Below are 26,253 nucleotides of genomic sequence, written 5' to 3'. Positions count from 1 at the left end.
CTCTCTATAAAGAAGAAAATTGAAATACTTTAGCCCACGTGAACAGAGAACCTAAATATGCGATGCTACAGAACATTATGGAAGGAAAGATCAAGTGCAGAAGGAGTCAAGTGAGACAACCTCTTTGCTCAAAAACTGATCAATACCAAGAGGTAAAGTCTGTTCATAGATATAAGAAAGTGACTAACTGATACGAATTAAGGAAAGACCCGGGCAAGCTGTAAGAATGAAATATGGCCGAACAGGTCCGTACTTTGCTTAGAATTTAATTATTTGAGGTTTTGTTTGGAAAGATATTAAACAATATTTTTTTATTTATGTATGTATTATGTTTAAATCTAAAATAAAATTACAAATTACTTTTATTACCTACTTAAATCACTTAAAATTATTCACATAACATATCCGCTATCATCTCCAGTTCTAATTATTATTTGTTGTATATTATTTGCAATATGGATATACGATTGTTCTGCTTTTTTTATATATTTAACATTTGCCCTACTTTGTGGAGGGATGTTAAAAACTTCGGTTTCTATAAGTTTGAGGACATTGCAGTTAACACGGGGAAAAACATTGTTACGACGAATGGTAGATTTCAGTTGGTGCCAAACATGTTCAATGGGATTAAATATACAGTGGTAAGGTGGAAGCCTTAAAACTGTGTGCCCTAAATTTTTTGCATAATTATCACAGACTTATTCCTTTTGTAGGTTCAAGCTTTGTAGAACCTCAATTCATTGCTTTTTTGTATAATCTTCGTGAAAATAAATGTCGTTATTATACATGTAGTTTTGGATTGTTGCCTTTGTGTCACATGAGGAAGGGGTTTTAGTCAACTGTCTACTGTGATAACTTGCATTGTCCATCACAATGACGCTATCAGGAGGAATGTTTGGAGCTAGTTTGTTTTTAAACCAACTTTCAAATAAATCAGCGGTGGTGACTTCATGGTAATCCAGAGAAGGATCTTTTTATATATTTTTTTTCACAGACAGAGAAAGTCCATTTGGAATCAACCCTCTTTAGAGCCAGCGTGCAAAATAGTTATTCTTTTAACTCTTTTTGATGGCGCGTTTGTTTTACACTTTTCAGTTGACTCAACCCAACCGTTTTCCGGGGTATCATAAGTGTCGAACCAGGTTTCATCCAAGTAAATGATTGGCCTTTGTTGTTCTCTGTAAATGTATTCTAAAAGATTCCATTAAGACTTGCCTTTTGTCAATTCTTTTAAACCTAAAACCCATGTGTTGAATACACTTTCATAAGGTAGTTCTGCAACATTTAACACCGGTTTCATCTTCTTCGAGCCTCCTAATTAAGATATCTAATGTAGGCACGCTTTGTTCCTCGTATAACTGGTAAATTCCAAAGCAGTAATTGCATTACGGATTGTATTAATTGTGTTGTGGCAAAACAGTAGATAAACGAACTAAACGTTCGTTAACTCGTGACAAGTTTTTTTTTCAAAACTTTTAGAAATGCTACCGTTTTCCGAACTTACCCACACACACACGCACGCTTACAGTAATTACAATGCGGTATATTGGATTTGTCTCTCTCGCCGACAAAGGATAAAACCACAAGGCGAACATCGTACGTACAATTCGTCGAATTTATCTAGATAGAATTTTAATTCGCTGTAACACATTTGGATTTATTTTTGCCAGTTTGTGACAGTAGACTAAACTATTAACTTTGCTATAGGTACGCTTGTAATCGAAATAGTCCATTGATGGTCTATTAGAAACATCGACCAGCAAAATTAAAGCACCCCTACACTTTTATTGTAAGCTGGCTTTTGTGCGTACATTCAAAATTTATACATTCACGTTATTTGTTTTATTCTAGTCATTGAAGATAGATTTTTATCTGAAGCAGATAGTTCACTTACCTATGATGTCCTTTAAAAATATTGGCAGGAAGCGATTAATAATTCATCAAGGCCGAGAATCAGTGGAAGGAATAACTATTTCACTCCAATAGCACAGGTACCTAAACTTATACTGCTACAATAAATTTTTTGGAAACGAAATGGTTTTTTATAGGGCTGCTGTCCAGGTATCTGGACAGCAGCCCTATAAAAAAAAGGTATCTACTCTAGGATTGAATAAGAGTCAAGAAGTAAGTAATTCTTTTTGCACGCCAAGGAAAAAGAAGCTAAGGATTTCAAGGAATTTTCACGCTGAAAACAATGACACCATCGTTCTCTTATAATAATCGGACTCTAGATGATATAGTAATTGAAAATTTTTGGCACAAGTGGTCGTTTCATTTCTGTTTCCTCTTCGCGTAAGTATCCCACTCCCATTTCCTTCAGATTCTCCCACTAAATCCAAATCTTAGCATCTTTATCCCGTTGATTTCCTCATATATTTTTTCCACTAATAGTAACGATGGATAATATACTTGATAGCCCTTTATGGTGTCACTGTCTTCTTCTTTTTAAGGTTCCTCATAGAATTAGTGGATGTTGGCGACAATTCTAGCATACTCCTCTCGATATTGTGTGGCTCTAAAGAGTGCGTGCGCATCGAGATTTGTCCCATCCGTTATGTTTTTTATCCATGAGTGTTTTTTCTTCCGAAGCCTCGTTTTCCTTCCATCTTTCCATCCATTATAAGTACTTGGAATTTCGAAATATATGACCCAGATAGGCAGTTTTTGTTCTTTTTATTATTGGCAACAATCCTCTTTCTCTGCCCATTAGATTTAAAACTTCAACGTTTGTTGTGTGATCAGTCCAGGGAATTTTGAGTAGTCTTGTAATATCCACATTTCAAAGGAATCGAATCGATTCATCACGGTGGCCTTTATGGACTAGTTTTCTACACCGAATAGCATTTTGCAGTAAAGATCTAGATCTTCAGTTATCCAACTACCATATCTGATTTGATATCTGAACTTGGTGACCTTTTGGATGTTCTTGTTTTTTATTCTTATATTTAATTGCATGTTTCGTGTTCTGCTAACCACCATTACCTTCGTCTTGTCTATATTGATGTTCAGTCCCAGTCCTTCTCCTTCAGTGTTTATTCTATCTATTAGTCGTTGTAGAGCTTCTCGGCTGTCGGCTGTTATCACTCAGCATAGCGAAGGTTATTAACAATCTGTCCGTTGATTTTGATTCCATCTTGAATATCTCTCAAGGCTCTATCGAAAATCGTTTCAGAGTAAAGATTAAAAGGAGAGATGGGGGGGGGGGGGGGCAGAACACAGCCCTGTAACCCACCAAAATCTGTTTTATAGCCGCAGCCATCAATTCATTGCAATTTTTGCTTAGTTATAGTCCAGAAGCTATGTTATGCAAACCCTCTTCATCTGAGCATCGAACAACAAACATTTTGCTCTCTTTGGAGAACTATACCCTTCTTACTCAAAAATTCTCACCTTCGATCACTTCTGATTATCTGATTATCTACATTATACATTATACATTATATTATCACAGGCTATTGCAATACTTTTTATAAAACTTCTGGATTCTTCCTGCGTCGGTTTTGGCTGATAAGCTAGTTCGACTCAACAAAAACCGACGCAGGAGAAATCCAGAAGTTTTATGAGAAGTCTACTGTCTTCTTTGAATTTCAAAAAATGCTCTACCGGTGTCCCAAAATAGATTGTGGTCCTTATACAGTTCAATTAGTTTGGTACTTCTCGTCTTTCACCTTTACCGACTACAAATGGATCACATGTAGCATTGAAATTTACTAAATATCAAAATATTAAACATATTATATAACTATGCCAGATCGTTATTTCAAACGTCCCATCGAATGTAGCGTAATGCTGAGATTCGCAGATAAATGAACAACATCAATAAAACAACGCAAACAATACCTTACGCAATGACGATAATAATTGATAAATTCTAAACATAGCAATCATTGCGACGTTATCTAAATGAATATCTGGATGAGTGAAGGCTCAATTTCCTGAAAAAAAAACGCTCCGTGAGGGCCGACGACATTTATTTGGTGGCTCGACAAATCCCGTGGACCAAAAATATATATTCTAGACATCAAATTATACCACTCGAGTCAAAAATGCAAAATGACAGATTTCACTAGAAAAAAACTTTTTTTTAGGTTCACTTGGATCTCCACTCCCCACTGCCAGAGATCGTTCATTTTTCAAAAGATTCTCATGTTTTCTCTTACCAATGTTTATATCGAGCACTAGGACTAGCCAAAGCTAACAAAATACCAAGTTTCCTCTTACATTCTTTAATTTCATGGTTATCTTTACATGGTGTTACACCATTAGCGTTTTTTCAGGAAAGCATTGATTGAACAAATTCATACGAGTTTCTACAAATGAACAATACTATTGACCGATCTTTCTTAAATTCTTCCTTCTTTTCTCTCATCTTCTTTAACAAAATGTGGCTCTCTTAAAAGATGGGTGATAAAATTTGATTTTCAATTTATTATTTATTTCAAAATCGAAAAGAATTATGAAAAAAATTGGAAGAAAGGATTTTTAGGTATGAAAAACATTAATTTTTGATGAAATAATGAAATTGACAAAAGTCGGATTTGATAATTTAAACAAAAACCTTGGTTTGTATTAATAATAAATAAATTTTCTCATTCCCTTATTTGAATACTCTCTTACTTTAAACAAGTGACCTATCTTTCAAATGGCATCAACTTCTTCATGAATCTTCTGTAGAAGAACTTCAGAAAATACTATTTCTTTTTTACAAACTAAGCTTTTCAAGTGGGCTTTCATGGGGTTGAGATCGGGACTACGAGCTGACTAAGGAAATTCGGTACTAGGACTTATCCATCTATCCAAGAAACCTCTAAACCATACGTTTTGCTTAACTGCAAGTCTTCTTCTTCCAATAGAATTAACAATATGTTTAGCAGAAATGGCAAATAATCTTCTCCGTTAAAACACTAAATATTTATTGAAAATTCATTCTGAAAATGTGTTTTCCTCCCCAAATGCAATTCTCTTCTTCCCAAGCATGATGGTTCCTCCAGTCGAACTTCGTTATTAAACAATATCTTGAAATTCTTACGTTTTACCTAAAGAAGACGAAAGAACATCTATTGTAATCACTTTGTGCATACACATTATAAATAAGAAAGCAACGTTGTCGAAATAGTCTTCAACATATAGATGTGGCTCCGCCATATAAGTGAAAAGCCACTTCTAGTGGTACATGTAAATAATCTAATCTATGGTCCATTCAGTACGACCCACCCTGTATATACCGTACTAGAACCCGCGCGTGTGTGATTTTTCCCATTATTTTTGTGTGCAAGTGTCGGCATTATTTACAACTGCCATCGAGTACGTGACTATTTTATAAAACGAAGGCGGTAAGAGCAAAGAAGCACTAACTTTCTCAAGCTGAAAGAGGATGAAGGAACGTGGGACAGAGAGTGCAGCAACGCAAAAATGACAACGCATATTGGCCCTTGTTACAAAGCCAGATCCATCCGCTTGTACTGTTTAAGGGATTGTGGCATTACAGTTTAACAATACCTTTTGGCTTTTAACCGTCTCGTTAAGAATCCATTAGGGCCTAATCAAAGTTTGGGCTTTGAACGCTCACATAAAACGGCTTTTGTATGTTTTTACTGCGTGCAAATCCTAATTACGGCAAAATTAATTTCGCGAAATATTTGTCGAGTGAAAAGAAATTCTCGCCCGAGTACTTAATAAATAGGCCTCAAACGACCATTAGGATCCGCCTCCGTGAAGTGTCAAAAAATACGTAAATAAAAATGTGGACCCTTTTCTTTGAATGCAATTCAATAATTCTGTTTAGCAGATGTTCGACACCTACTGCGTAGACCATCCGCATTTAGGGGACTCGTTTCTATGAAATCGACAGACATTGTTACAACTTTGGGATTGCTATTTTCTCTTCAAACAATATCTCTGTAAAAATTACTTCAACGTTAGTAATAATATTATATTTATTTACTGATATAAAAACAACAATAATAATAATTATTATTATTATAGTAATAATAATAATAATAATAATAATAATAATAATAATAATAATAATAATAATAATAAAGGTCTTCATTTCCAATAATCAATAAGTCAATAATAAACAAAAACAAATAAACTTGGAAAAAGGCGAGACTCAGTTCAGTCACGTAGGGGAGAGTGGGGCAAGGGGGCCGCCCTGGGACATACAGACCCACCTCAAAAATGAACCAACTTTTTTTTATTTTCGTTTTTTCCTCTAATAATTATAAATTCTGATTACTTGTACATTTTTAGCCCTTTGCATAATACCAGCGGTAAATGAACCGCTTAAAATTCGAATCATAATTAATTTGTTCATAGTGTTATTTTTTTTGATAACTCTACGGATTTAGCCTGAAGCCAGAGCTTTCGAAAATCTTATAAATACCAAATAAAATAAAAAAAATAAACAAACAACGAAACAAACAGAAAATAACAAATTTTTTAATCGATTGAAAAATAGTTACTAATCACTAACGTTTTTTTTTTATTAAATACTTTTTAATAAATGATTATAATTATTATATATAACATAGAGGAAAGTGAGGTATGACGGCTACCCTCGGGCACTAAGTTTGGGTAAATTTAATTAAAGTTTAAAAAAAAGCTTAAATATAAAAAAAAAGCTTGGCCCATTCACCCCTATCACTTGTTTTTCCCAGTAACTTGAAAACTTACGCCCTAAGAAATGCAAATGGCGTATTTGACAATTATGAAACATATCATAGGCAATATCGTTTAATTGATCTTATACCTATTTTTATTTATAATTAACTAACGAACACTGTTTTTCAAAAAGATTGGTTTTGATGAAGTTATTATATTTAATTTCATTTCATTTGTTGAATTGTTCGAAAATACTTCTTATCTGAATGCGGGTTAACGAAACTAGATTTATTTATACCAACCTTTTGCTGAGCTTCTTCCTTCAACATGTAAAACTTCAGAAAATTTTGAATGAATGAATTGAAACTGCTTATACCGGGTGTTTCAAAAAACGTTCCTACTTTCTAATTTATAGGCTTAATAAAATATTACGTTATTTCGGTCAAAAAGTTGTCCATAAAAAGTGCCAAAAACCAATGAATTTGTAAAAGGGATACACAAATTTTTTTTTAATTATTTTTGAAACAGTTCGACCATTTCCAATACTTTAGTCACGGGTTTAGGAGAAAGACTTTTTCGATAGATTTTAAACATTTGCATTTTATCGTTTTGCAAAAATATAGTATATACGTGTTCTATAATATATTATTAGATCACAAGTACCTTGGGTCCTTGAGTTTAATTCATAGTTCGTGATGGTCAACCTTTCAGTTAACATTCGTATCTACAAAACTTCATTTCTGTGCCACAAAATGTATTTAAGCTTTTTAAGGCGTAAACTTATCGGAAAAAATATTTTTCTCCGCTACTTTTCAGATTTTTTCGAATGCTTATAAACATATAACAACTTCGATATCAACTAGTCAAAAATCAGAGTGACGAATGTCCATACAGCTCAGCTTAATCAACCAAATGTATCCATCTGGCAGCATTGATTTCGAATGAAGATGGTAGCTCACAAGAGTTTAATTGTAGACGTGAAATCGCTTAGGAGCAGAAACAAATTAACAAATTAACAGCCAGTTAGTACAAGTTCAATTCCTTAGATATTCTGAACATCTACAAAGAAGAGATGAGGATAAACTGGAACGACCAATAATCCACCTAGAGATCAATGGTCCCATGTACCAATAACAGTAAACCAAGCTGCATGAAATGGTTAATCGTGTAACCAAATAACTTTTAAGCTTTGATCAGTACTCCTCTATATAGGAAATCGAAGAAGAAGATAAATACTTTTAATAAAACTCTTTAGAAGAAGCCAAGGATAATTGGGAAAATATTAGCTAGTTCGACTCAACAAAAACCGACGCAGAAGGAATCCAGGAATTTTATTAAAAGTATTACAGTAGCCTGTTGAAGTTTCTTTCAAAAATTAAGAAGATAAATACATACATAAATTTTAAAACACCCGTTATAAACATGTATATAATACGTTTTTAAGAAACATTGTCAAAGTATAATAGTATATTGTGCAACAAGTTAGAATTGCCAATCTATCAAAACTAATAATAACTATTTCACGATAAAAGTTGAATGTTTCAATTTATTTTTTTTTTAATACGGATCAGAAAAGTTTCGAGTTTTAAAACACACAATTCCTCCAATCGCGTACACTTTTACTAATTTCCCGATTAAAGTTGAGGATTCCGTATTACCGTAAATAAAATTTTCTTGTAAAAAATGTCCTCCTCGAAATTCAAAATGACGAAAAATGTAAGCGCGTTCTGTCAAGGGATTCCGGAAAATTCACCCTCTGAACTAATAAAGTACTTGAGATTCGTGCGGGGAGAATGCAGACAGGGGCTGCCAATCGCAATTGCTAGATCTTGAAATTCTGTAATTACTTTCGAAACTTATTAATAAGATCCAATAATATTTGAACAGATGTTGCAATAAAGCTTTAGTTGTGCCAACTTTGGGGTAAAGCAATATGTAGCGATATTCTAATCAGAGAAGACGGTTTTGCATATACACAATTAATCTCTGGGTAAATAAACGAGATTCATGCACATACAGGAGTAATATCTCAACTGTATGCTCACTGCAACTTAAATAAACTCAACAAAACATCTGTTTTTGTATATTCGCGTTGTCAGGATTTTCGCGGCGAAATATGAGAGTTGACAAACAAAACAAAACTTAACATCAATTTTAAGAGCTAATTGGAAACCAGAAAATGTTTTTTCTTCAAGCCGCATAAACTGAGCAATATTTCAAGTAGCAGTTGTCAGTGAAGGAAGCACAAAGGCAAAAGTCACGTCGCTGATTAACGTAGGGGATGGATATGCTACTGAAACCCTGAATTATTGGTGTTTGTTAAGTAAGCAATCACCAGTAAGAATCCCTGTGGCCATGGACATAGTCAGGAATTGTTTGGGTATTGCTACGTTTAGACAGCTCAGTAGCCTCGTAGCTAGACAACAGTTTTGTATTTCATCCCATTCATTATAGAATTTGTTTTCGAGAGTTTTCCTTTATCTGATGGGTGTAGTTTCACCCTATATCAAATTGAGAACATAAATAACAATTAATTAAGTATATAAACCCCGAGCTAATCAATCGAAACGGGGTGATACTACAGCCACACTACAAAATTATTTAATAAAAATCCATGGTTTAAAATGCATACGATTGTCATAGACTTGATAATCCGTCTTAGTTTTAGTATACAAAAAGTTGCACCTCAGAAAAGGTCCAGTTCTTATGCATAATATAATGTGAACGGAATAATCCTATTTTTCCTTTTTATTTTTCAGAAGAAATTTCCGCAGGCTACTGTAATAGTTTTTAATTTCCACATTAAATATATTAAGCGTTCGATCAAAAAATGCACTTCACCACAGCCTTCCAATAACAATGAGGCCGAAGGCAATCCTACACTTGCCACTGTGGTCCTTTCTTACATTCAGAATATCACTGACCACATATCGGAAGTTCTAAAGAAGTATAACGTGAAAACCAGATTTACTTCGGTCCGTCAAAGATAAAATTCCATTTGAGATGCCAGGAGTTCCATGCATATGCGGCAAAGAATACATTGGAGAAACCGGACGAAAAATATCAACTAGTCTCCAAGCACACGAAAGAGCCTTACGACTAAGACAAATAACCTCATCAGCTCTCGCCGAACACAATTACGAAACCGAACATAAAATTTTATTCGATAAAACTAAAATTGTTGCATGTTATCAATTCTTCTTCCTTACATTCAAAATATCGCTGACCACATATCAAAAGTTCTATTAAGTATAACGTCAAAACCAGCTTTACCACTGGTCCAAAACATCTCTTAACATCTTCGGTCCGTCAAAGATAAAATTCTATTTGAGATGCCATCCATGCATTCCATGCATATGCGACAAAGAATACATTGGAGAAACCGGAGAAAAAATATCAACTAGGCTCAAAGAACACGAAAGAGCCTTACGACTAAGACAAATAAACTCATCAGCTGTTGCCGAACACAATCACGAAACTACCAACGAAAAATCCGAGAGTCTATAGAAATCTATAAGCAACCTAACAATGTTAACAACGACCTGTTACCAATCTGGGAATCAGTCATCCGAGACGGCGTATAAGCAGATACAGAGTAAAATGCGAAACAGTTTCAGTCAAGCTCTGAAGAAACCCTGTGATGATTCGCCAAACTTTAGCAAGTTCGACTCAGCAAAAACCGACGCAGGAAGAATCCAGAAATTTTGTTAATGAGACGTGGACTTATTAAGGGTATCTAGTACTAAATATTACTGGGGCTAGTAACATTTTTGTAATCTCATATTTTAACTAATACATAACCTTCATTAATTCATGCCTCATCAAGAAAAAATAAATATCGCCAACAAAACGAAGAATCACAGATGTAAACATTGGGCTTAAGGCATAAGGGCTTTTCTTGGACAAATTAGGCAGCTAATTGAAGCAGAGTTGCTCGATGTTCAATTCATCAAAATTTTTCAATTATAAATATTCCCATTGGTAAACTAAACTTTGGTTAATTGATTTTTGAGAAATAAAAAAGAATTTTCTGAACTCTGCATTGAGCTTTGTTTCTTCATATTATAAATTCCCGAAACGGGCAAATCATTTCAAATAACATAAGGATAAGTTAACAGCGCTTCCCTATTTTTAAGCGATTATTCAAATGAAATGGGCAATTCAAGGTCATTGCGAAGTCAGCCCCCCGAGCAAAAGGGCTCGAGAGTAAAACTTCCAAAACCGTTTGCATTTATCGCCATTTTACGTTTATTGCAATACAGGGTCAGATTTTTCAAAGCGAAAGCTATTTAGCGGTTTTTAAAGCGTTCGCATACTTTGGTTAGTTAGACTAGATGACAGCATACCTTACTATAAGCTTTGTTACAATTTTGTTTAAAATAGTTATAATAATTTATAAAAATTACCAAGTATTATTGGTTAATTATTATTCACCTGCATTCTGTTTCACCAGTTCAATGAAATACAGACAATCATTGCTAAAATTTTAATTTTCCATTAACAATCGGAGAACAATAGAAGATAAATATACAGTGGGAGTATAAAAATGGTCTAGCAAAAGTTATTAATTTTATTTTTTACAGTATAAATTTGTTTACCTACTGACTTAATTTTATTATTTTAATAAATAAGATAAATTTCCAAAGTTATATTCTTATTTATTTCAGAAAATCGTGTTAAACAATTTGGTTAGAATTTCGTAAAAAAAATGCAAAAATCAAATAAAATATATATATATATATATATATATATATATATATATATATATATATATATATATATATATATATATATATATATATATATATATATATATATATATATATATATATATATATATATATATATATATATATATATATATATATATATATATATATATATATATATATATATATATATATATATATATATATATATATATATATATATATATATATATATTCGAAGTGTTTTCGGAGCGCGAGCATTGAAGATGCCAAGTGAGATTTTGGCGAAACGTCTGCAGGATTCCAGTCGGATGCAAGATTTGCAGGATTCCAGTCGGAGTTCAACGAGCGAACGGATGATATCCCGGAATATAGTGTCATATATATATATATATATATATATATATATATATATATATATATATATATATATATATGATGACACTATATTCCGGGATATCATCCGTTCGCTCGTTGAACTCCGACTGGAATCCTGCTTCCGACTGGAATCCTGCAGACGTTTCGCCAAAATCTCACTTGGCATCTTCAATGCTCGCGCTCCGAAAACACTTCGAACACTCGGAGCGCGAGCATTGAAGATGCCAAGTGAGATTTTGGCGAAACGTCTGCAGGATTCCAGTCGGAAGCAGGATTCCAGTCGGAGTTCAACGAGCGAACGGATGATATCCCGGAATATAGTGTCATCACATTTTTCCATCCGTGAATCAATACGTGAGAATATATATATATATATATATATATATATATATATATATATATATATATATATATATATATATATATATATATATATATATATATATATATATATATATATATATATATATATATATATATATATATATATATATATATATATATATATATATATATATATATATATATATATATATATATATATATATATATATATATATATATATTCTGTTTAACAATCAATTTAGATATATTCGGATCAGTTATGTTTTGGTTCAAGTTATATTTACATCTATAATGTGCACATTTGGAAAGCTCGTTTATATGCTTAGGTGCATACTTGGCTTTAGTAAATTGATAATTTACAAATGAGGATGGGCACGATAAACTTTATATGACTATGTCGCATTCTACACTAAATACTATTCGAATTGAAATAGTCTGTTCTGTCTCAATCTTCATCGTGCTGGCTTTTGCCCGCAATTATGGAAGTTACCTCCCGTCAGCAATATAACTCGGGCCCGGTAGGCATTAAAGGACAGAACATTAGGGACGGACTCTCAAAAGTTATGATAATAATATTTATATCGTTTTGTACAGAAATGCAAAATGCTCATTTTTGGTTAATGTGCTGTACTGAATTTTTCCAGCTGTCAATTGGCATCTACGGTGAGTTACTACGTTTATTCCTTTTCTTCAATTTTCCACTATTAATATTATCTCTTATCGACGATATTGCCGTTTTTTTAAGTAGACAGGTTACTTTTAAAGCTTTTTGTTTAAGAAGTCATCTACTGATTAAAGTTTCATACACATTTTTCACAATCTGCGCATCAAGCGACAAGTGATTTCGATGCCAGATTCTTATGTGCCCATAAAATAACTTTTTCGAAATGCATAGTAAAAACGATTATTCAACACTGCGACAAATGGTCAACACTGAAGAAACATATCAGAAAGAGAGAATTATACCTGGCCCACCCCTGCTTTGTCACTCAAGTAAGAATAAATAATACAAAAATATAAAAAATCGAATAAAGTTAGTCCAGTTCGCAATTCCTTTTATACTTATAATTCCTTGGAACTCCTATGGAATTCTGGGGAATTTGCTTAATACTTTACTCTACGGTTTACAAAATAAAAATTCGATGTTCTTTTGGTTTCAATACTAAACGATTGCTATTATGGCATTTTCGCATTGTGTCAATCAACAGTTCTAGTACAAAAACAAGGCCAATTCAATACAATACTGCAAAAAAAAGACAAATTCGAATAGGGTTTTGTGTAGAACACGACAAAATTGAATACAGTTAGTCCAGTTCGCTCAAATAAGGAAGTTCGATGTTGTAAACCACAATTCCTTTAATACTTATAATTCCTTGGAACTCCTATGGAATTCTGGGAGAATTCCCTTCATACTTTACCCTGCGATTTACCTATCATTGAAAGCGACAAATTTTCGAATAAACCATACATTAAATTTAATCCTAGGATATTTTGTGTATTTTTTTAACTCGACAATTGTCTCGTTTTATTTTCGATCGAGGCCAATCGCTGACGGAGCCAAACTGCCACCTATCAACTATTTCTGATGCAAATTTGATTAAAAACTGCGCCGAATAATATACATATTTCAATTTGCCACTAATTGACGGCCAGATTAATTTTTGTCTGCGTTTCATGCAAATTTCAACCGTGCCGGTGCTTTAGTTGCGTGGCCTTTGGATTTGACGACTATTAAATAATTGTTAAAACGGAAACAATCGTTTTATATTAAGCGAGCGTACGAGATCAAATTAAATTGCCGGGTAGGCATTCTTGAACGGACTATTTTCCGCACATTCTCTCAGCTAAATCAAAGTTCTTCATATTTTCAAAAAAAAAAAATTGGGAGCATTTAAACCACTGTGGAAACTTTTCTACGAGATGGTGATGGTGGCCTATTTTTTTATGAATATATTAAATTTTGATAATTTATAATATTATATATGCATTTTTTATTTTTTTTTAAACTAAATAATAAAAATATTGTGTGAAGGAAGACATGTTGTTACTTGTATAAATTTGCAGTAATGTTAAAATCATGAACCTCATCTTTTCATCTTCTTCCTACTACCCATGATTGTTTCAGAAATAAGGAAACCCCCTGACTTTTTTTACTAACAAAAATAATAATATTGCTAAAAGTATGGTGCATTTGCCACAATAATAATAGGCTAAAAGCATACAGAAGAGCTAAGTACTCTTATTTTAAAAAATCCGTTATTTTATTAATAAAAGTTGTTTGAAATTAAAAGTTATGCCTTACAATTAAAACGGGGTGTACTAAGATAAAAAGAGAAGTTTTTTGATCAAAAAAATTTTTTTAAAGAGCCAAAGCATTGAAAATTATAATAGATATATTAACAAGTCATCATTTTAAGTAATAATTATTACAAAAATCTACTAATGAAGAGAAACATGTAATAGCAGATACCCATAAAAAACTTAATAATGTAAATAATAATAATACTAATATTATGGAATCATTTTAATCAATTTAAAAAAATAAAAAAAAATAACAATAATTTTATGTTTGTTGCCAGGATATATAACACTTAGAAATTTATTGAAAATCCTTTTTAAGCATCCAATGCATTGCTAATTGTAATAAGCATTTAAGAAGTCATCATTTTAATAATACAAATTTTTATTTTAAATAATAATTATTAAAAAAATCTACTAATGGACTAATTATGGACTAATCCTTAACCAATTTAAGAAATTAAGAAAAATAACAACTTTTAACAAATTATGAATAGCGACACACAAATTTTAAGTTTATTGGAACGATATATGCATAACACTTAGAAATTTTTTTTCGGTCATCGAAGAACCTAAAATAATAAACAAACGTTCTCTAGGGGCACAAGGAAATATACACTAATAATTATTATTCAATTAGACGCTGTTTTTAAAACAAGTTAATATGTTAGCTCTATACGACCTGAATCCTGCCTACTTATCTCACCCTTTGGCAAAATAATCCTCACATGCAACAAAAATATGGTCAGAAAAATTGTTTATCACTTTGAGATTTTACAAAATATTCTGATATCGACGTTAACAAAAAATAGTTATAAATTAGCAGCTCCCTTGTTGTAATTTTTCTTTAATCATCACTGCTAAGTGACTATAAAGTTGATGGAAAAATGTATACGTCGGTACCAAGTCGAAAGTCGTTTTTCAAATTAGAACAGGGAATACAAGAAATCATGTCCCATGGAAAAAGAGGCACGCCTTTTCCCTTCTACAGTCCGAGTCACACTGAGAAGAGAAAACATTGTGGGTAGTATCTGATCGCGGTTAAGATTATTTGGTTGCTGATAGATTTCTATAGATTCTCGGATTTTTCGTAAAAAAAAAAGTTAAACATATAGAAAAAGCAGAACAATCGTATATCCATATTGCAAATTATATAGAACAATTGATAAGTAAACAGGCGATGATAGCGATAGTGATACTGATATATAATGTGAACAATTTTAAGTAATTTAAATAGGTAATAAAAATAATTTGTAATTTTATTTTAGATTTAAAGATAAATTCATAAATGAATAAATAAATATTTTTTAGTACCTTTCCTAACAAAACCCCAAATAATTAAATTCTAAGCAAAATACGCAACTGTTCGGCCATATTTCATTCTTACAGCTTGCCCGGGTCTTTCCTTAATTCGTATCAGTTAGTCACTTTCTTATATCTATGAACAGACTTTACAATTTTGCACTCGACTATATTCTACCGCGATAATGTTAAGGGGGGGCTTTTTTTCAGTTGTTAATTTTTTTTTCAAAAATTGTCATCATTAAATATGATAAATAAAAATTGAAAATTGAACTAATTTATCTCATCTATTCCGAAAAAACTGCCCCAGAACGACTGAATACACGACTCTTGTGTGGCTTCTTGTGCACATAAAAAAATTGTAATCGTGACCTTTGCCACCGGAACGGCATTATAAAATGTCGTTAAACATTTTTAGTGACCATGGCGGTTAGCTTTGTCGCGTCCGCTTTATGCCGATTGATAGTTACTGTGGTTAGTTGGGTGGTACGAAATTAGAACGCAAACGAAACGCAAACTCAATAAGTGCAATGATATTTTCCTACTCACTGAGTAACCGCAGCACAAAAGCAAAAATTTCGAGAGAAATTGCCCAAAAGTGCGAAAACTACGCCGGATTTTTTGAAATACTGTGCGCGATTGTGCGTGGAAAAATATTAAAGTTTCGAGAATATTTACTTTCAAATTACATAGGTAAACAAACCGAAAGTGACGGGCAACTCCGGTCGTGAATATTTTATCGCTTTCAAACGTTTGAAGATAACGCGCCAAACAATAACATTGAGTCATCTCGCAATGTATTCGTTTATTTCTTACCTTTAAGATAATAAAATCCATGTATGATATACGCTGACGATGAATCTCGGCGGGACTGTCCGGTAAACAATTCACAGAACAAAGTTTGAAACTAAGCAGAAATTTTTTGACGGGAACATGTGCACGTTAGCGCGTGATATCTTTGCCAGTCGCACCGTGAACTGCGTTGTTGCTGTGCCACCAAGCGACACGAAGGCCTAAGCGAGACTGACTGACTACCCCGAACTCCGAACCTCGAAACTAACAAGGCAAAAGCAAAACTTGTAGTCCGTTTTTCGTCGTATTCGTTCGCCATGTGCTTGCACATCACGGAACCACACCATCGCAACAGAGTTTATGAACGCGTATCGCGAATGGCTACGAGTTCATCATTTTGACAAAAGAATCTAAACGGCTAATTCTCAATAATTAATAAAAATACACCAGGGATGACGATATTTGATTCATTTAATCAAATCAAATTGAATTTATTTCCATATACCTCAAATAAATGTTCAAAAATCTCTCAACATCTTCGATCCGTCATAGAAAAAATTCCAGTTGAGATGCCAGGAGTTTACGGCATTCCATGCATATGCGGCGAAGAATATATGCAGAGGTCGGACGAAAAATATCAACTAGGCTCAAAGAACAGCCTTAAGACTAAGCCAAATAAGCTCATCAGCATTTGCCGAACACAATCACGAAGCCGGACATGATATTTTAAAAAAATCAACCGAAATAAGCAACCAAATAATCTTACCTATGACCCAATACAATCCATTCATGGGACATGATTTCTTGTATTCCCTGTTCTAATTTGAAAAATGACATTTGAGACACCCTGTAGGTACCGACGTATACACTCTTTTTCCATCAACATTATAGTCACTTAACAGCGATGATTAAAGAAAAATTACAATAAGGGGCTGCTAATTTATTGTTAACCTCACTATCAGAATATTTTGTAAAACCTTAACGTTATAAACAATTTTTCTGATGATATTTTTGTTGTATGTATTGGTGTCAAAACAAAGGGATTATTTTTACAAAGGGTAAGGTAAGTAGGCAGGATTTAGGTCGAATAGAGCTAACATATTAACTAGTTTTAAAAACAGCGACTAATTGAATGATTATTATTAGTTTTTTTTTTAATTCCATGTGCTCTTAGAGAACACTCGGTTATTATGTTATTCGAGTTTCAGGTTCATCGACGCCCGAATTCATGTGAAATCGGATTAAAATAACAATACTATAATTAATAATACATGTTATTCTTATTAATATCTTTTCTACATTATACTTTAATGTATATGAATAAAGCAAGTGAGTTTATGAAAAATCTCATTTAACAACAGCTAATTAGGCAAACACAACCTAAATTGTAGTAATCGCGAAATTTAAAATGAATCCAAGGAATATCAAATAATTTTTTGCATGGTTAACATTGTTCTATTCACGTAATAAACTATAACAACCAAAACTCAGAGCATATTGTTGTTGACATACTAAATTTTATACAAGGTGTTCAAAATGTAACGTTTAAAATCAGCAAACAAAGTTTTGGCGAATTTGGGACGTTCTATATATTCTTGGAAAGCTTAAATAAATTTCAATTAAAATTGCAGCAAGTTTACAAATTAGATATTGAAATCCATATAAAAATATAATCGTTTTTTAAAACTACACTAATATATTGTTTACGTTATTGTAAAAAAATCACTGCAAATATAGCTATCGGTTTTGTTTTTCAATTTCTTAAAATAGTACCTGTTTCTAAAAGTAAAAAATCATCATTTTTCTATGAAAGTCATAAACTATAACCACCAAAACTCGGAGCATATTGCTGTTGTCATACTAGTAAGACACCAAGTGCTAAGCTTGACCGAAAATGTTATGCAAGGTGCTCAAAATCTAAGGTTTAAAATCACCAAGTCTTACTTTAACAGAGTTTACTCGAATTTGAGACGCCCTATGTATTTTTAGAAAGCATAAATAAATTTCAATTACTTTAAACAATATAATACAAATGTTAAACATTAAAATAATGTAAAAACGATTACAACAATATACTGTCACAGTCAAAAAATTGATTTAAGCTATTTTATATAGGTATTTAAACTCACCAACGCTATGTGTATGTTTGAATTACATCAAGCTCCTTTAGAAACTGATTTTGATAGATAGATAGATAGATTTCTATTTGATTACAATACATAGTATGTTTACAGCACGTCTAAGTAAAAAGAGAAAAAAATATACAATTATATGCATATGTATACATACATGCATATACACATACTATTGGATAAAGTCTACTATAATAATAGGTATAACAACGTAATACAAAACATATAAAAACAAACAGGAATAAAAATGAAAAAAAAGGAAGACAACCAAACAGTGGTCACCATCAAGAATCGGGTAATCATGTAATATATTTTATCTTCTGTTTGTATTCCGCTACAGAGTAAAAACGATGCTCCAAAAAAAAATGTATTGGTTTTAAAATCTTTAAATAGCAAGTTTGGGACTTGATTTGGAGTTAAGTTGTATAAACTTAGGTCAAGAGAATTTTTCATACTTTTAGTGTATTTAAACTTCCTAGTTCGAAGCAAATTTGAGGAGGAAGTGAGTACCTGAGTGAACTGAAAATATATATTTTGAATTATGAATTTCTAATACCGGTGGCAGTGGTATAACCCCAAGATTCTGAAACAGCGGTTGACAATGGTCTCTATATTTTTATGGTATCTGTTTTTTTTTTAGATTTTTATGGTATCTGTTGAATTTCTCCACATTATAACAGCATCAGAAAAAATTGAATAAAAAAGAGCATAGTAGCTCGAGACTGGTTAATCCTCTCCGATTAAATTTTTCAATAGTCGTAACAAAAAGTTGACACTTGAGAGGCGCTTTACTAAATAAGCAATATGGTCCTTCCACGGCAACCTATCATACAGGACCACATCCAACAACTTCGCAGATCTGCTTTCCAAAATATTTACATTTGTTGAAAATACTAACGAGTGAGTTTTATCCTCATTTAATTTTAGGCTATTCGCTCTAAACCACATATTGGTATTCTTTTCTCCAACTGTGTTTCCTCTTTAAGAATTTCTACAATTGTGTCTGATGTTTTAAATGTAGAATCATTTGCAAAAAAGAGATCATTAATATAAACTAAAAACAATAATGCACCCATAACGGAACCCTGTGGAACTCCGTGCATTACATTTTGTAAATTTGACATTTTATGACTGCAAAAAACTGCTTGCTTTCTATTAGGGAGATAGCGCAATGGGCTAAAAACCATAAAATTCCAGTTTTTCCATTAAAATTGAATGACTGACACAGTCAAAGGCCTTGAAGAGGTCAGACAGCGTTAAAGTGCTATGATAGGAAATTAGATTGTTTATCTCCAATATTAAAACCCATTTTTCTCCAAACGACTATTTAAAAGCAGTAATAATAATAATACCAACTAACTTACTCATTTTTTCTTGTGTTTTCGCAAAATATTATACAGAGTGGTAATTTTTCAATCTAATTAGACAATTTCAATATGGCATGAGAGATTTTTTTAAATCTTTCACATTTTTCTATAACTTGAAGAACTGTTCCAATAATAAAAGAAACAAAACGAAATAGCTTGAAAAAATCTAAATGGAACAGCAATTTTTGAATTCGACGAAGGAAAAAACAAAGAAAAACGCTTTAAAACACGCCTCAAATATTTTTGGATAGGCGGATTTTCATTTTCTGCGAAATATCGCAACAGAATTTTAAAACGAAGCCAAACATTTATATGCACCGCGCATAGTTTTCCCGAAACTTTTACGAAAGCTCTGGAGGAAACTTGATTAAGCAAAAATTTTATAACGCAATTTATATAATTAAAATTAAATGATAATGAGAGGGTTTTTTTTTTCTTTTTTATGAGCTACATCATCTTGCTGAACTTTAGCAAACTAATCTACGGTATTCCGTTTCGGATGCCAGAAAATAAAGTGAAACAAATAACTCTTGAAATTAAAATTCTTATTTTCCTAAAAGTCGACTTTTGTTGCTTCATTTTCGTTCATGTTTTATTTTAGACTATCCGGTCTGATTTTAGAATACGCAGTAGTTCGTACCGAATGATTTTTCGAGAATTCCGTCAAAATAGGCCGACTACTTTGACACATTTGTGCTTTTTACACGATGAGCCTACAGAATGCATTAATGAACTTTTAACAAATGTCTTCCAAGTGTTCTACTAATCACGACTCACGATATTTTTTAAGAATTATGGTTATGGTTAACTTCGTTAATAATGCTAAAAATTTGATGATTTACTTTTTACAAAACTTCTGGATTATTCCTCCTGCGTCGGTTTTTGCTGAGTCGAACTTGCTAACGTTTCGCCAATCATCCTGTGAGCTTCTTCAGAGCTTGCTGAAACTGGCTCGCATTTTACTCTGTACCTGCTTATATATATATATATATATATATATATATATATATATATATATATATATATATATATATATATATATATATATATATATATATATATATATATATATATATATATTAAGGGGGAGGAGCTAAATGAGGGGCATAAAAACCGTCTTGGATGACTGATTCCCATATTGGTGACAGGTTGTTTATAGAATTCTGTAGACTCTCGGATTTTTCGTTGGTAGAAGAATTGATAACATGCAACAATTTTAGTTTTATCGAATAAAATTTTATGTTCGGTTTCGTAATTGTGTTCGGCGAGAGCTGATGAGGTTATTTGTCTTAGTCGTAAGGCTCTTTCGTGTGCTTGGAGACTAGTTGATATTTTTCGTCCGGTTTCTCCAATGTATTCTTTGCCGCATATGCATGGAACTCCTGGCATCTCAAATGGAATTTTATCTTTGACGGACCGAAGTAAATCTGGTTTTCACGTTATACTTCTTTAGAACTTCCGATATGTGGTCAGTGATATTCTGAATGTAAGAAAGGACCACAGTGGCAAGTGTAGGAACGCTTTCGGCCTCATTGCTATTGGAAGGTTGGGGTGATTTTGATTTTTGGGCCGAATGGTGAAGTGATAATGCATTAAGATATCGGTCTGTGTACGTAAACACAATGACCTAATGTTAGATCTGATTTTCTATTGATGAGAATATATCTAAGAATGGAAGGTTATTATTACTTTCCAACTCAATGGTAAAACGCATGTTAGGGTGTATAGAGTTTAAATATCTAAGAAAATCTACTAGGGTTTCTTGAGCATGAGGCCAAATAACAAAAGTATCATCGACGTAGCGTTTCCATAATTTTGGTTTTAGATGAAAGGTGTCCAGAACTTTCTTCTCAAAAGCTTCCATAAATATATTCGCGATGAGTGGCGATAGTAGAGAACCCATAGCTGTTCCCGACGTTTGTTCAAAAATTTAACAGTTATAAGAAAACTATGTTCCAGACAAACATTTTTCGATTAAGGATAGGAGAAGGTTTGGTTCCAGATTTTCGCATTTTAATACATCTGAAATGATGTTGAGAGTTTCAGGAATAGGAACTTCCGTCCGTAGAGACGAGGAACTTTAAAGTCATGGGAGATGACAGATTTTTTCACGGGGTCTGATAGAGAAGAAGCCTTAATAACAGGTTTAAGGTTGCGATGCATAGATGACTTAGGATCTGTTTTAAGAAGACGATATGATCCGGCTGTAAAAATATGTTGAATCTTTTCATGATATTCATTTGTGTTCATCACAACCGTAGCATTTCCTTTATCTGCTTTTAGGATTGCGATATCTGGATTAGATTTTAGAGATTTTAGGGCAATGCGTTCGGCCTTTGTAATATTGGATTTAGGAGGTTTTGATGTTTTAAAGATCTTTTTTTTTAACAACCTTTTTATAAAAAACCTAACAATCTTAACCTCGACTTAGGTCTCTACCTGTCAACAATATGGGAATCAGTCATCCGAGACGCTGTTTATGACTTTCATTTAGTCCTCCCCCCCTTCAAACAATAAATAAACAGGTACAGAGTAAAATGAGAGGCGGAACGTCAGCAAGGAAACCAGAAGTTTTGTAAAAATGATTCCATTAGTGTGTGGAAGTTTCTTTGAAAAATTAATTTGCTTCAATAAAAAGCTCATTTCAAAGGGCACATACGGCAACAAAAAGATTATAGTAATAGACAAATTTTCAAAAATTATTGAAAAACGTGTCCCTTGTCTCATCAACTAAATCTACAAATTCTACAGAATTTGTTGTAGGGTTTTTTTTGCTTCGTTAGTTTTTTCTAGTTTTTCCAATACATTTAATACAACCATGTTTTTAAAATTCGTAGCTGGGATCATCATCTCTTCTTTTTTTTTTTTTTTTCATTTTGCCGTGTACTATTGTGGTACGCACTGGTTCAGTAACGTAGGTAATTCTAAGTTAAGCGTCAATCGACGCCACAACAAATCAGTTTCCGTATTGTATATTTGTTTTACTCTCATCTGAAATAAAAGTCGTTTATTGTTGTAATTATTATTATTATTATTAATTATTCATAATAGATTTTCTCTATTTTCATACAAATACAAATTAACCAAATTTATTTATTTGAAGAACTTCGCCATAAAATAAATAATATTTTGGTTAGTTTTAAAACTCAAATTGTGCATGATGCAATGGCAAATATGCATTTTTATTATATGAAAAATTTTGAAAAATAATGTTTTTTTAAATATAATCAAATTCGTTCTTCAGAAATCCTATACTTTTTACCCACACCACAGACCTATTTGAACAAATATAAACGAAGTAAAAAAAAAATGTAATAAATCTTACAAAATATTATTTATGATTATAAAGAAAAAATTATAATACATTTCGTCAGTGTTATAGGTACACAAGAAAAATTTGTTTTCATAAATATTAAATTTCCTTTCACTGCTGGGTTAGAAAAAAGAATTGGTGCATTTATTCGAGCTGTAGAAGATGAGTCGTCTAGATTTTCGATAACTTTTTTACCTCATTCAAATTTCTCGGCATACCATTTGACCATTCCTATTTGTCATGTATATCAATGACCTTAGCCTTTCCAACCTTCCATTTAAATGCATATTATACTGCGGCATAATCTTTGGGAAAAACTTTAAAGAATTAATGAATATTTATTTTATTTGTAATGTAAAAATTAAATGTCCGTCGATCAATTTAGTTGCAGATTAATAAATTATCCTTTGCCGGAAATTCCATCTGTATGAAATGAAAAATAAAGAACAACCAAATATGATATTGACGACTATATGAAACCATATTGTAAAATACATTTTTTAACGTTATTGCACTCTTGCTTTTAACATAATCTCATAAAAATAAAGTTTCAGCATGAACCCTTTCCGTAAGCTGAGCCTTACTTTTTTCCAACCCTGGCGAAGTTATCTGACTGAGTTGTCAAGGGGACACTGATGGGATTTGTAACGGTATCAAACAGTGGCGTGGGTGCAACGATTTCACGCCTATGCAATTCCTGCAATTAGTTCACGAAACATTAGCTTTAAAAAGGTTAAACATGCAGGGAAACCATCTCTCCTTTAACGCGACACCCACTAGAGGCGCGTATTTAAATTTCGCAAATTTTTTTTAATCTTAACGATGCATATAATTAAATTAAAAACAAAGTAAAATATCTGATATTTTTTACAAAACTTCTGGATTCCTCCTGCTTCGGTTTTTGCTGAGTCGAACTTGCTAAAGTTTCGCCAATCATCCTGTTGGCTTCTTCAGAGCTTGACTGAAACTGGCTCTAAAGAAGCTAACAGGATGATTGGCGGAACGTCAACAAATTCGACTCAACAAAAACCGACGCAGGAAGAATCAAGAAGTTTTGTAAAAAGTATTACAGTAGACTCCGGAACCTTCTTTGGAAATTTCAAAAGTTTGATGTTGCAAAGAAAAAAGCTCTCTGAGGATCCTGGTAAATGTGCAAAATATAATTGTCAGTTTTATCTGCTAAAAAAAGGGTGTAAAAAAAAATTGTGTCTAATAGATTCTTGTTTATTGACAAAATTATTCACAAAATTAAAAAAAGGGAAGTAAGAGCACAATACAGGACATAAGAACCCTCACCATGTATAATGCACCTTAATTTCTTTTAAAAGAATTTTGTTGGAAACATTGTTTTTGGAAAATAAAGTATTTATTAGGACTTTCACGGAGCGTGAACTCTGAAAGTTTTTCAAACTAACCGACAAAATTCATCTATATATAGTCGGTACGATTTGTGATGGCATCATCGGTAATAAAATGATATACAGAATAAAATAGATTGTCCTTCTTGCTTTCACTTATACTTCAACAGATGTTGCTCCGCCTTAAATGTCTATCTGATCAATGCAAAACAGCCGTCTTTAACGATCCCGATTATATTACTTGGGAGTAAGAGAGACAGAATCAGTTGTACATTTGGCATTTAGTAATTTAAGTAGTAGTTAACTATGTAATAACAAATCAGGGTGTTCCTTAATGATATGTGAATATTTAAGTAAAGGAATCTACATGAGAAATTTATGATATTTTATAAAATAAACTATTTGTCCGCAAAACTCTGTCAATGCAATAAAAATTGAAAACAATACCAAAAAATTTGCAAATTTAAAAAATATATGTCATACCGTGTAAAACATAATTCGCCATAATGGAAAATGTCTTGCAATGGTATTTTATTATATTATCTTATACGGTTCCAAAATCGTTTGTTTAAAAAAAAAGAGAATCGACTGAAAACATTCACATTGCTTTCTACGGTATATACGTTATATACAAAAATCTTTCTTTCTTCAGGTATAGTGTAAAAGAGGTGCAACCTTAAATTAAGATAAAGAACATCTGTTCCAAATTTAATCTTCTTACTAGATATCATCTTAACAAATTAGACTGTTGCTAATATTTGACAGCCAGTTTGGAAATGTTGATTGAGATAAATGGGATTATTTTTATTGGCTGGACCAAATTATTTTCAAGTCTCAGCTGCATAATCTTTCTCAATAAATGACAACGTTTTTCCCTATTGCTAATTAAATCAAAGTTTTATCAATATAATGCGAGCATATTTTAAGCCACATTTTTTGAGAATATGTAAATACTCCCCTTTGGCTACCTTTTGGTTTAACTTGTGTATTTTATTTTAATACATATTAGGATATCATCTACTACTACACGCCACTGAGTTTTTGCAGTTAGATTTGCTATTTTCCTCGCCCGGCTTGTTTTGATCAAGAATAAAACCCTTCATTATCTCATATTGTTGAATCTGCTGGACGTTGCTTACAATTGGATTCCCGAAATAACTACCCAGAGTTGCTGGTGTCACAGTGGAAAACGTATACCTTTTTTTTGGATCCCCCGCAAAATATCCCGCTTTTAGATTGCCGGAGAAGATAGGGCTCATTTTCAGCCCAATTTTCTCTACCGTACGTACCGCGCTTATTTAATCTTTTTAGGTTATCCTTGATTAGCCGGCAGCTTTCGGCAGCTCAACGATTATCCAAGAAAATCGCAGTTATAACACTTGTTCTTGAGTTATTTAAAATAAAACCAAAAGCCTCTCCGAATGTTTCGATTCCACAGATATACAAAAATTAAAATAATAGAATAATAATTTAAGCAATAAAATAAACAAAGCTAATCTACAAAAGTACAAAATATAACTTATATAATTTCCATTCACAGTTTCTTTAAAAAAAAATTAAAAGACGATCTGGATGGGTTTCTGGGCAGGCTTATCTCGGGGTATCGGTTTAGCAACTTAGCAGACACATAAGAAAATGAATTCTGAGACATAGCGT

The 26,253-nt window shown here is 32.4% G+C and overlaps 1 protein-coding gene across 1 annotated transcript in view; it reads right to left on the bottom strand.

The window, feature by feature from the left end:
• LOC132708807 (PDZ domain-containing protein 4) overlaps positions 1-16,646 on the bottom strand; it is a 221,205-nt gene extending 204,559 nt beyond the window's left edge. The window contains exon 1 of the mRNA XM_060681394.1: positions 16,452-16,646. Within this exon, the coding sequence (XP_060537377.1) occupies positions 16,452-16,472 (21 nt within the window). The 5' untranslated portion in view covers positions 16,473-16,646. The remainder of the gene's footprint in view (positions 1-16,451) is intronic.
• Between the last annotated feature and the right edge of the window lie 9,607 nt (positions 16,647-26,253).

The sequence above is a fragment of the Cylas formicarius genome, unplaced genomic scaffold, assembly GCF_029955315.1.
Source record: "Cylas formicarius isolate icCylForm1 unplaced genomic scaffold, icCylForm1.1 PGA_scaffold_12__32_contigs__length_19106922, whole genome shotgun sequence".
In the NCBI taxonomy this organism is placed as follows: domain Eukaryota; kingdom Metazoa; phylum Arthropoda; class Insecta; order Coleoptera; family Brentidae; genus Cylas; species Cylas formicarius.
Note: the sequence above shows the minus strand (reverse complement) of the source record. Positions and strands in the feature narration are given on the sequence as shown.